The following is a 13,106-nucleotide window of genomic DNA, read 5'->3' as shown; positions in this document are numbered from 1 at the left end:
ATATGGCTTCCTTATAAACCAAAAAGGCTTTGGCGAGCTGAGCATGAGAGCCTGGTGTCAGATCTCATCTGGCAGATCATCTTCATCAGGATGTGTGGTTATAATTAAAGCTTCCATCTCATTCTCAACTTGATACCTGCTGTACCACACACACACACACACACACACACACACACACACACACACACACACACACACACACACACACACACACACACACACACACACACACACACACACACACACACACACACACACACTATGTGCTCAGTGTTGCATTTAAAACGTATTCATTGCACTATATTAGCCTACTATACTACCTAAAAGTTTCATTTGTTACTACTAGTGTATAAAGCCTATTCAAAGTATTCATACTCAGTTTTAGGTAGTAGTGTACTGTCTCATGAATTATTTTATTTTGAAACCAACTGACCGGAAATGTCCTGGTGATTTGCAGCACTTGACGCAGATGAAACGCTAGCTACTTGCGATTAGCCACGTCATGTAACTAAACAGCGGATGAACAAACCGTGGTATCGGGAATCGTTTTAATTGTACGAGAGGGGCGCCACTGTGTGCCAGTCAGTTGTTTTTCTTCGGGTGGACTTCTATTTCTCTGCGTCTGATCGGTTGTTGTGATCATATGCAAAGATGTCAGATATCGGGGAATGGTTCAAAAGCATCCCCTTTATCACCCGGTACTGGTTTGCTGGGTCGATAGCTGTTCCTTTGATAGGGAAACTTGGATTGATTAGTCCGATGTACCTCGTACTATGGCCGGAAAATTTCTTCAACAAGTTTCAGGTACGTCTAGTGGTTTTGTGTGTTCGTCTGATAGTTGGATCGTCCAGCTGCTAACTCTTATGTAGTAGCCTCGTTCCCAGCCTTTAGTTTACTCATCATGTTAGCAGGTGGCTAGCAAGGCTCATAGGCCTCCTTAAACAGTAACAGCCAATCAGAGCCAGGGAAAATGGGTATGACTTCCGGATGCTGTCAAGCAACTATATGTTATGAATGTTGTGGAATGTGGAAATTGAAGGACACCGGTGGAAATTAAAAGGATCACCTGTCTGTAGTTAAAGCGTTTAGTCTTTATTTTACTCATGTTATTCACTAGCCCTCCAAGCAGAACCCAATGCTACTGAAGTTTCTGACATTTGTTAGACCCAGTGCATTGGGTCCTGTTGCATCAGTATCCTGCCACCTGGTACGCGGCCATTCATAAAACATAAACAACATGGATAACGCCTGTCTGCGCTCTTTGACGACATTTTTTCGTGTGAGGGTTTCTGAATATGTGAAGTATAAGTACCCATACATGCCGCTGCGAATATCTCCTGTGGCGCGGAAGCCGTTAAGTATTTTTAATCTTTGTTTGACCGATTTGGTCGCTTTGATTCTTCTCTTCCTTCCTTGTTTATTGACACCTCATTGTACCGCCTATCTGGCTAGCTAGTGGCGCTATAGCTATGACAGAGCAGATCAGAGGCAGGGACGTAGCCGCACAAGCCAACCGCACACCGGGAGGCGGTACAATAAACGGTAAACAAACAAGAAGAAATAAAGCGACCAAATCGGTCAAACAAAGATTAAAAATACTTAACGGCTTCCGCGCCACAGGAGATATTCGCAGCGGGATGTATAGGTACTTAAAGTTCCCGAATTCAGAATAACTCAAGCAAAAAAAGGCCGTCACACGCCGCAGATACGAGCTTAGAGAGCATGTCTACGTCCGCGTTCCAGAATTCCCATACGAAAATATAGTCATGACCAGGGACCCTACATAAAACTCATCAAAATTTCAGAAAAGCTTTATGTAGGGTTCCGAGAGGGGCTAGTTATTCACTCACTCAGACAAGTCAATGCACCCTCATCGAATGGCAAACGTTCATGTGAACACACACACACACACACACACACACACACACACAAGGGTTAAGGTGACAAGAAATGACAAGGATCTGGGATATTACAACTACAATGATTCCTCAGAGAAACAGACATAAGTATTATTTTAGTATGACTTCATATGGCCCGTTATAGCTGGGAGCGCTTCAACCAACATTAATCAACAAGGGTTTTTAGGTGAACATGAGCTGGGATAGAATAGATGACACTTTGTCTTTACAATTTAGATGTGGCACATTGTAATAAGATTTGCAAAAGGGATTCAAATCATAGTAGTACTGCACTTATGCTCTAAGTACTATTAATACAGAGTTTGACAACACAACACACACACACAGTTTTAGGTTGAAATTATGCAAAACAAATCCTGGATGACTTATGCTTTTGTGAAATGGGCCTCAGTAAGAAGTAAGTTATAGGTCAGAGTATCTTATTGTCAGTATCGGCCCACGAATGAGGGTGTATATCCCTTTTTTTAACGCACTAGACCTCTGAGAGATGGATTTCTGAGGTGGAGCACAAGTTGCAACACCTACAGTACCATCGGCACTCAGGCGAGTGCTCTCCGACTGAGTGGACACATTACTTGATGTCATTGTTTTACCTAGCACTTTTACCTTGCAACACTAGATTTTTTTTATATTTGGGTGAATCTAGAGCAAGTTGCAACACCCTCCATTGACAGCCCATTCATCCATTCCAAATAGAAAAGTCTGATCTGCTTTAAACAATATTAAACTCACCAACATTGCAGCTGTAAGGCAAGCTTGAATTATCCTCTTTCATTTCAATCTGCAAAGCGAAAAACTTTGTTTCATAAAAAATCCACCATAGACATGTTATGAGCTACTTTCTGTCCAGAAATTCTGTACAGGTGATTATTTTTGTGTTGGAGTTTGGAAGTTTTCATTAACGCCAGGTCGTCGCCAAGTAAAGTAGGTCCCCAAGGCCAAGTAAAGTACCAGACCTAGGGGGGCAGGGCTTTCTCTGGAACGCACTCCCCAACCATATTAAAGACGTTCTTCCTTCAAAACTAAACTCAAAACACATCTCTTCAGGATAGCCTTTCCCAGTTGAGGTCTAGTTAGGATGTTTAACATGCTTAACCTTTTATCGTTTTTTTCTTTGTTTTTATTTTTTGGTTCCTTATGTAAAGCGACTTTGGGTACTTTGGGGCAACACTGTGTGCCCCGGGGGGCCTGATGTGGCCCCTGGTCATGGCAGACCCCTGAATAGTGTTTCTGCCAAGTTTGGTGCGGATCGGAGCAACAGTGCGCCTCGCACGTCTGCATGTTGTGACGTCCACTGTCGACCCACCCTCTAGGCAATTCTAATATAGGATAAAACACAATTAGTAAAGTGTTATAATTTAGACATTTAGCAGACAGACGTCTATCCAGGGAAGTGAAAAAAATCAAGCTGTTCTTTTGGAACATCGGGTATCTTCTTGTCTCTCAGATTTGGAGACCAGTGATCTCTCCTTCATGTAATTCACACAAGACCTTAGTTGGATTTTTCTTTTTTTCAGATCTGGAGACCATTGACATCTACCCTGTATTTCCCAGTAGGCCCCGGGACTGGATTTCTCTACTTGGTCAACCTCTATTTTCTCTATCAGTACTCTTCTAGGCTAGAGACAGGTAAGCTTACTGGACGGACGCTACAGCAGTGGTTCCAAAACGGTGTGCTCTGCGACAAGTCTAGGTGTGGCCCCAGATTTTGTGACCACCATACATTAGGCTATTTTAATATACAACTATACAAAAAGTTATGAATTAATTTATATCAGAACTTTGGTTGTTTGTACAATAGAGTGTATGCACGTGACATCATCATCAAATCCGGCAGTTATGCAGGAACGCCTACTGAGTGGCAAAAAACTACTTTCTGGCCTTGACAACCCATGCATCTAAACGGAAAAGTCCTATCTGATGGCATTAAACAATGTTAAACTCACTTTGCATGTTGCTGTGCCACTCGATTTGCCATTCACTTTAAGCATGCGCATACCCTCTATTCACAATGCTACTGATGCAAATTCTACACCCTAAAAACGTATATATATATATTATATTTTTTACCACATTATCCAACTCTGATTTTGACTTGCTCAGTGTGTGCCTGCCTTGGGCATAAAAGTTTGGAAATCACTGCGCTAGAGTATGTTGTGTACACTCATGTACAGTACACACACATGGGATCAAATTCATGTCACGATCATCCTAGCCAACATAATCCGATTTATGATTGTTTGACAGTGACACTGGTAAAACATACTGGAATCACTTAATAATTTTGTGAAACAATTATTTTGGCACACTTTTGTGATCATCCAAGGGCAGATTCACACTTCATATGAAGTATGAATGGGATTCATGAATCCCATTAATAAAATAAATCTACACATCTTAAATTAGTTGTAAATGCATAGTAAAATGTATGTAACTAGTTTTGTTTTCAGAACACTCAGATCAATCAATATTAAATAACAGTAATCATAAATTTACATTTTAATTAATGCAGGTCCCCCTACATAAATAATGGATAAATAAAAAAGTATTCAAAACATTGTATGAATCTGTTCTTTAAATAAAATAACACCAAAACTTGCATTGAAGCATAAGGACACTGTAATACTTTCAACCTGTTTTAAAAACAAACCTGCTTTTTCAAGTCAATATTCACAATTATCCCAATAAGGGAGACTATCTTGAGTGTTTTTATCCTGATAAAAGAACAAATCTAATAACCTCCCATCTCTGGTGCAGCATCACACTTTTCTGTGTTAACCTATAAATGTTCCATTTTGTCTTGCAGGAGCGTTTGATGGCCGGCCAGCTGACTACGTCTTCATGCTCTTTTTCAACTGGCTCTGTATTGTTGTATCCTTACATTCTTCAGAGATACAACACTGGCCTTCATCTTCAGTGTCCCAAAACCATTACATCTTCTATTCAGGGCAGGCTATAGGCCTGCTGTTTACTGCATTGCTTTGGCATCAAGGTTAAAACTTTTGTTAGCTTGTATTCCTCTCCATCTCTCTACTTTACCTATTTTTGTTCTGCAGTCTCTCTCTCTCTCTCTCTCTCTCTCTCTCTCCCTCTCCATCTCATCTTCTCTTTCCTTGTCCCTCCAGGCTGCAGCAATGTGCCAGGTTTGGGTGGCATTATGCCAGTGGCCCAGTGGCATTCTACCCCTGCAGAGCAGCCTAAAATAGGTCACATGCAGCATGGGCTCGCCCACACCCTTTCCTTGTTTGAAGTTGTGTAGTACACTATCAAGAGTTCAGCTCCTGATTAATAACCCTTCTGGATTGACCCTGATTGATTTGGAACAATGCATTATTCTTTCAGTGTACTCTCACACTCCCAAGCTGCCAAGTTAATGTGTGTAGTTCAAGAACAGAGATGGTCAAAAGCTTTTCTAATTCTCATGTTACTGCCACAACAAGCCATGCTCTGTAATCAAATTGTGCCATAAGTGGTCCTTGACTCGGAACCTGTAGATAACTGGGCTGATGATGGACATGCAGGTGAGAATTTGTTATATTTATACTGTAGTACACTACATCAGCGTTATGATCTCACATTTACCCCCAAGTAAACAGCAACTCTGCTGCTAGCAGAGTTGTTGTCGCCCTCTTATCATGTCTAGGTATTTAATCATTATCTATTAACATTGTCATTGTTGTTTCCAGTTGCTAATGATCCCATTGATCATGTCAGTACTCTACGTCTGGGCTCAACTCAACAGAGACACCGTTGTCTCTTTCTGGTTCGGAACACGATTCAAGGTAGCCAAGCTTTTCATCCTCAACCACCTTTTAATGTGTTGTGAGATTGTAGTAATTATTATAACATTATTAATTGATAATATCCCATATCTCAGGCTTGTTATTTACCTTGGGTCATCCTGGGCTTCAACTACATCATCGGAGGCTCGTAAGTCTCCCTACCTGTTGTGACAGGAAAGACATTTAGTATGTTGCATAGTAAATGTCTAACTCTCTCACACAGTTTGCAGTTGTGGCAAACATCTAAATTGTATTTAGCTCTGAACTTGAAATAATAATGCATTAAAGCTGCAATTCATAACTTTCATGTCCTACTTGAACTTGGGTACCTTGCGTAATTGCCAAAATCGTTACTGTTGAGCTGTTGGTTAAAGTAAGGCTTTTTTCATACACAAAAGTTATGGATTACAGCTTTAATGATGAATTCAAATGAATAAATGCTTTGTTTTGTGTATGTTGTTGTCTAAGCGGGTGAATGAATGAATTGAATACATGCATGAATAATTCAATGAGTAAACATTATGTTTGTTCTCCAGTGTGGTGAATGAGCTCATAGGGAACCTGGTGGGTCATATGTACTTCTTTCTGATGTTTAAATACCCCATGGACCTGGGAGGACGCGCCTTCCTCTCCACACCAGAGTTCCTGTAAGTATGTTGTACCTGCGTGTGCACAAACGATTGAATGCACATCCTTCTACTATTTGAGTCAAACTGCAAGTGCAGTACAATAATTTAGAAAATTAAGGCCTCACAACTCCCTTTCAATGCTTCAAACATTATTAATCAATAGAGTTTGGAGTATTGACACTGCGGGTACAGGCTTTAGTTCCGACATACCATTGATCCGACTGTCATTAGACCGATAACCTACCTCAAACCATAACCGCAAGCACGGGAGCAGCACATGTTCGACCGCATGTCTGACCGTTGTTTCTGCATGTCGGACCTTTGGTGTGTTGGATCTGTGTGTGCATCCCGTTGCGTTCCTTCTACCCTCATAAGGCTATGGGGGTGCATACGTTGGTTAGATATACTAACAGTCTGAGAGGCATTAGTCCGACAACATCGTCGCTCCCGACATGCATGGCCGGTTCCAACTCACCCGTGGCTCCCGACATGCGTGTCAGGTTAAAACGAACCCTTGGCAGGTTCAAACTAACCCGTGGCTCCCGACATGCATGGCAGGTTAAAACTAACCCTTAGGCGGTTCAAAATAACCCGTGGCTCCCGACATGCATGGCAGGTTAAAACTAACCCGTGGCAGGTTAAAACTAACCGGTGGCTTCCTGTTAGGTTTAGGGTTGGGTTATGGCGAGGATGTCTGACTATAATGCCTGTCGGACGAAACACATGCAACCATGGAGGGCTGCGGTGGGTTTTGTAACATTGATTGATACAGTTACATGACATGCAATACATACAGCGGACAAATCATTGAAATGTGATAGTTTCCACTTATTAGCTTGTAATGCTAAAACTAATGCTTGATCGAACAGTGTTAATGTGTGCACAAGCTCACACACAACCCAAGCAGTTTCCCAGTGAGCATGAGGTGACGATTTACCGGTGTATAGTTAGTTGACTTATGTCAGAATGTTGGCTCAATGAAGGAACACTACAAGTGAAAGGACTGCCAAGTGGGGTAAATGCACAGCACTTCATCAGCTGGCGCCTGGTCAAGGTGTAGGAGCCCCATCACACATCTGCATCCCCGTTCACTTCCGGGGGGCGTCCTGTTGTGGCGCATGTGAAGTCTGACACGTGTGTAGTGTCAGGTACACGTGTGTGTACAGTAGGTTCAACATTGGCAAACCTTGGTCGGACGCCAACCAATGGGAGAGAAGTGCTATGTGTTGACCCCACTTGGCAGCCATATTCGCTTATTCTTCTTTCACTGAGCCAACACTCGAACGTACAGTAGGTCAGTACCAGAAAACTGGCACTCCTGCTGGCACTGCCCACAGCCCCACAAGATAACATGGGAAATGGTTGCGTCTGACGCTTGTGGATTGTGGTGCAGATGCACTGAAGCTTGTGTGGCTGAGCCCTGTCCCTAACCCTGTCACACTGAATGGCCCGAGATTTAACAATTTTGCCATGTTTACTGTAAGCAACAATATGAAAATGTAATCTGGGATGACACAAAGAAAGCCAAATATCTTGTGTGGGTGGACACCTTTAGATAAACGTTTGTCACGTTGCCATTGTAATTTTGTTTGTATTGATCATTACTCTGATAAAGACATGGAGATAAGGTTAAAAAAAAAACAAGAAAAAACAGTGGAGCACTCCATGATAATTATTCACCTCTTTTCCTCTAGGTACCAGCTGTTGCCTAATAGGAGAGGAGGCGTGTCAGGCTTTGGAGCTCCTCCCAGCAGGAGACCGGCACCAGAGGCGCAAGCAGGAGGTGGAGGAGGTGGAGGAGGACTCGGTGGCCGTCATAACTGGGGCGCGGGCTTCCGTCTGGGGGACGACTGAGATGACAGAGAGGAATTCCTACTCCTGACTCCCTTTATTGAGTGTGCAATGAATGTTCATCATTAAAATCCTTTCTTCTTCGCATCCTCCCTTGGAAGGATGACATCTTTGCTATTACAAAGGATGAGAGCAAGTTATTTATCCATCTTAGTTTATTTCAGAAATTGTACCATCAGGGAACATGTATTAGCTGGAAAACAAATAACCACCTCCCACCCTGGAAATGACATGTGCGTGTGTTCTTCAAGGCAATAAGGGAAAGTGGTGTCGAAGCAAGCATTTTAACCAAGAACACAGCGCACATCAGGACTAAGACTCTGCCTGCAGGTTCCACTCACGAAGCAGAGCTGGCTTTACAACTACTACTGTGGATGAAGAGATGACAACAATAAATGGATTTCATGACAAATCCCATAGTCCTTCCACTTGTTATTTTTCCTTCTCATCCTTTCTTTGGACTGCGAGACTACAGACTAGAGAAGTTGTAGCTGCAGACCAGCATGTTTGCTTGTTCCTGTGCTCTCTTTAATCTGGTCCGTGTCTCTTGGTCTCCCTCTCTCTGCGATGCCATATCATATTACATTGTAATTATTGTAATTACCCTCTTGTTGGGAGTGCACAGCCAGCCAACCTTCTGCTGAACACATTTGAGACCATTTGGAGAGCATAGTTTCATGGTCTGGATTTACATACTGTTCGGCACAGGATTTAATTTCTAACTTGTTGGGTTATAGGTGTGATAAAGCTACAACTGTCTAAATGGTGAGAAAACAAATTCGTTTTATTGTATTCATTTTTTAGAGTCATGGAAATGTTATGTGCACCATGGGGAATTAGAAAATGACAAGTTTGCCTTCCGTTGTAAATACAGAAATAGATTCATGGGAGAGTTGGGATTCTGTAAGTGTCTCACTTTTAATTATAACTTAAAGATAAAACTTACTTTTCCCATGGCACTGGACAAAATTACTGCAAGGGTTAATTAAATTCATGATTTAGTTTGCCGATTGTTTTGCTTAACGTTGTGCAAAGTCTCAAGGTATACGTGAGCTTACCCTGCTGCACACCACTGTGCCTCTGCACCCTGGTTGAGAGTGAGATGAGATTCACTGTGACTATTGTATAAGAACCTTTTTCTACACGGAACCAAACACCACTGTTCTGGGTTCATTATCAGCTTGATGTTTCTCACTGTTTAAAAAAATGTTTTGGTTTGTCTTAAAGATGCAAATATGAAATACCAGTTCAAAAACAAGCCCAGTTGATGTGTTTTGTGATGCTGGTATAATTACTCGCTACAGTTTCAGTTGTCGGCAAATGGCATTTTTAAAATATATGAATATCACATCTGACAATGCATACTCAGTCTTACACGTAGTGGCTAACTCGGGGAGAAATAATTTGAAAGTGGTTTAAGATTGTTTAAAGTAACTTAATGTTAATGGTTTTGTGGACATTCACTGAAAATATGAATCAAGGGTTTTCTTTGGTTTGTACAAAATGTATTTGACCACTCACCCACGTGAATGAAACGTAAAAGGTTTGATCTGACACACACCACCTGGTTTGTCTAGAGCTTAATTATACTTTATTGTAATACTGCATCGCTCACTGAAAATGTATTTTTCAACTGAAAAACATGACATTTGATATAAAATAGCCATGACAGATTTTCTCTCAAGACTTGTCTGCTTTGACCTGAACCACCTGTCTGTTTCATTTTTGTACAATTGCATTTTGTACCAAGTAAACAGAAGCAAACTAAAACTGCCTCGATAGTTATTTGCAAAGCCCTACTGCCTCACATGACATACAATTCATTACCAGACATGAAGAGGTCTCAGTTGGTTGTGTATTTATTGAGTTACAGCAGAGTTGATGTAGAAAACAGATGTAAAGCAAGCAGTATTCCACGGTTAGCACCGAAATGTACAGTATTCCAGATACCTGAACACAAAACTAAAGCAGCAACAGCCATACATCCACAGTGCAAAGCAGGGTTAGAGTCCAGAAGTTCAACCAGATAACAGCCATACACCCACAGTGCAAAGCAGGGTTAGAGTCAAGACAATCAATTCAGGTCATTTGTTTGGATGCTGTAATTTACAAAATACCAATCATCTCGACTGATGACAAAATGGGGTCTAACGGCATGGCTTCCCGGTGGATGGATCACTGATGACACACACACACACACACACAGCTCCTCAAATTTTTTTTAATATCGTGCAAAAGTAAATTGTCTTCAGTAATATTTCATATACCGGTATTCTCAATTCATTGCGCATAAAGTGAAGTATTTAAAACCTGTTTTAATCGTGACTATGGCATACAGCTCATGAAAAAACAATCCTATCTCAAAATATTACAATATTTTACGAGACCACAAAAAGTTTTTTTTAAATACTTTGATAACAGCCATAAGTTGTTTTTGTTTTGTATTGTTGAAGCTTATGTCTCACACCTTCCTCTTGACAGTACAACCTATATTCTCTGTGGGGCTCTGGTCAGTTAAGCACAGTAATACCATGGTCAGTACATCAAGTTTTGGCATTGTGGGCAGGTGCCAAATCGAGCTGGAAAGGAAAATCAGCATCTCCATAAAGCTTGTCAACATACTGAAACACAAAGTGCTCTAAAATATCCTGATAGATGGCGGTGTTGACTCTAGATTTGATACAACACAGTGGACCAACACCAGCAGATGACACAGCACCCCAAATCATCACTGAGTGAGAACTTCACACTGGAGTCAACACAGCCACTTTGCTTCAGTATGCTTTTCCTTCCCAGCTCGATTTGGCACCTGCCCACAGTGCCAAATCTACTAGTAATTGGGGTACCGAGTCCCGACCATGGTATTACTGTGCTTAACTGACCAGCCAACTGGCCTGAACCGAACCCAACAGAGAATCTAGGTTGTATTGTCAAGAGGAAGGTGTGAGACATAAGATTCAACAATGCAAATGAACTTACAAGCAATCAAAGCAAACCTGGGTTTCCATAACACCTCAACAGTGCCACAGCCTGATCACCTCCATGCCCCATTGATGAAATAATTTGTTCAAAAGTAGCCCAGACCAAGTATTGACTGCATACATTAATATACTTTTCAGATGGTCGACATTACTCGATTAAAATGTTTTTTATAGTGGTCTCTAAAATATTCTAATATTTTGAGATAGGATTTTTAGATTTTCATGAGCTGTATGCCATAATCATCAATTATTATGCACAATGAATTGAGAATATATGAAATTTCACTTTTTGAATTATATTAAAGAAAATTTACTTTTGCACGATAATCAAATTTTTTGAGAAGGAGCTGTAGTGTGTGTGAGTGCGCATACACACCAACACACAAGTGCGCATACACACCAACACACAAGTACACACATTTCCTTGGTCTACTGGCAGCGTGCACAAGAAATATGGCGGAGTAGTTTGCGAGAGTAGCCGTGGACACACAGACAGACCCTCTTCTAGATGACTAGGAGCCATGCCGTAACAATGCTTTACTCCTCCTTGTACTGATAACGTATTGAACCTAACCCTGCTTCACATAGAGGGAAACATCTAAATTCAGCCATACAGCTAGAGAGAAAATATAGGGAGGGGCTGTTCAAATATCACAGCTGAACAAATGTACTTTTCTTTTTAACGAGAATTTGAATCAGTTTATACTAGTGCGTGATATGCAAGTGCCTGACATGTTGAGACAAGTTTTCAAAACAAACACAATTACTGAGAAAATAAAAAAAATATTACAAATGTATTTTGCCCAGTTCTGATGTTATAAATCAAAATGTTTCCAAAACAAATGTCAGACAACAGAGCTGACAAGGCAGCATGGTGTGACTGGTCAGACATTCAGACACTGGTCAGACACTCCTCACTCAGTGTTGCATCATCGCTATTTATGAAAAAAACCTAAAACAATAAAACATTCAGGAACATTTCAGCTTCTTGAACATACCCCCAGTCCTGAAGCAAGGAAGCAGCAGTTGATTGTAAGAATACTAAATGAATTAGAGAAACATTGTGTACAGTGCATTAACCTGACATAAAAACTGACATCCATTTATCAGGTCTGCCCACTTGCCTAGTTAGTTATTATCCCAGCATTAATTATCTTGTCTTGTTTTCTCAGCAAGCAGGCTGTGGTTGTCTTTAAATTGCCTAAAATCTGTCCTTTCCTTGTAACTGCTCCTTCATCTCCACTTTTGAGGCTGGTTAAGTGTCTTGAAAAACATTTCAAGGTACTAGGAAAGGTAAAAAATTCAGACAATTCAAACACATCTTACTACGATAAAGATGACATGGCCTATAGTGAGAATAGCTGTTATTACCAGTCCATGCAAATATAAGTGCCATCAACTGCCCTTAACGAGTAGCCTGTAGTTTGAATTTCCAATATATGACTGAATACCAACTGACAAACTGGCAGGCTGTTATACGCCATGACCTAAAAAAAACATTCCTCCTTTTGGGGCACCTGTCAAAGACTTATTTTATAAATGTAACAAAACCTTCCATCCCAGCTAAATTGTACAAAGGTTGTTGTCATTTTTGCAATACAGAAAAATATTTACAAGGGCCCTTTTTCTCTCTTTTTTTAAGTGTAGTAGTAGTAATAATAAGAACAATGCATCAAGTCCAGCTTTGGCACTCTTCTGTCAGCCTCTGCGACACCATCAGTGCTCAACAGTGGAACTTCAAAGTCCACAGCGTTTTTTGTGATGACATCACAGGCAGAGTGTAAGATCATTGGTTCCAGATTCAGCCATCTTGAGTCATCACCATGGTGACTCAGCAGCCAGTTATTCCCACTACATGAAAAATAATGACACATAAGAAGCCATTTACAAATTTCCACTGTACATGTGTCCTGTCCTTGATTCGGGGTCCTTATAAATAATAAT

General features: G+C 41.0%; 2 protein-coding genes across 4 annotated transcripts in view; one reads left to right on the top strand and one right to left on the bottom strand.

Annotated features, from left to right (window-relative positions):
* The first annotated feature begins 462 nt into the window (after positions 1-462).
* Positions 463-9,856, top strand: derl1 (derlin 1). Its single transcript, XM_083761348.1, has 8 exons — positions 463-804; positions 3,437-3,548; positions 4,726-4,790; positions 5,414-5,440; positions 5,606-5,701; positions 5,797-5,849; positions 6,238-6,348; positions 8,025-9,856. Exons 1-8 carry the CDS (start codon positions 652-654, stop codon positions 8,182-8,184), a joined length of 777 nt encoding a protein of 258 aa, XP_083617474.1. The 5' UTR covers positions 463-651; the 3' UTR covers positions 8,185-9,856.
* zhx2a (zinc fingers and homeoboxes 2a) overlaps positions 9,612-13,106 on the bottom strand; it is a 30,194-nt gene continuing 26,699 nt past the window's right edge. For all 3 annotated transcript variants that reach the window (XM_083761345.1, XM_083761347.1, XM_083761346.1), the window contains exon 14: positions 9,612-13,013. The gene's annotated coding sequence lies outside the window, so the exon portion shown is untranslated. The remainder of the gene's footprint in view (positions 13,014-13,106) is intronic.

Source organism: Protomyctophum parallelum, assembly GCF_964188405.1.
Source record: "Protomyctophum parallelum genome assembly, chromosome: 3".
Lineage (NCBI taxonomy): Eukaryota > Metazoa > Chordata > Actinopteri > Myctophiformes > Myctophidae > Protomyctophum > Protomyctophum parallelum.
The sequence above is the reverse complement of the archived record's forward strand: the minus strand, read 5'-3'. Positions and strand labels throughout refer to the sequence as shown.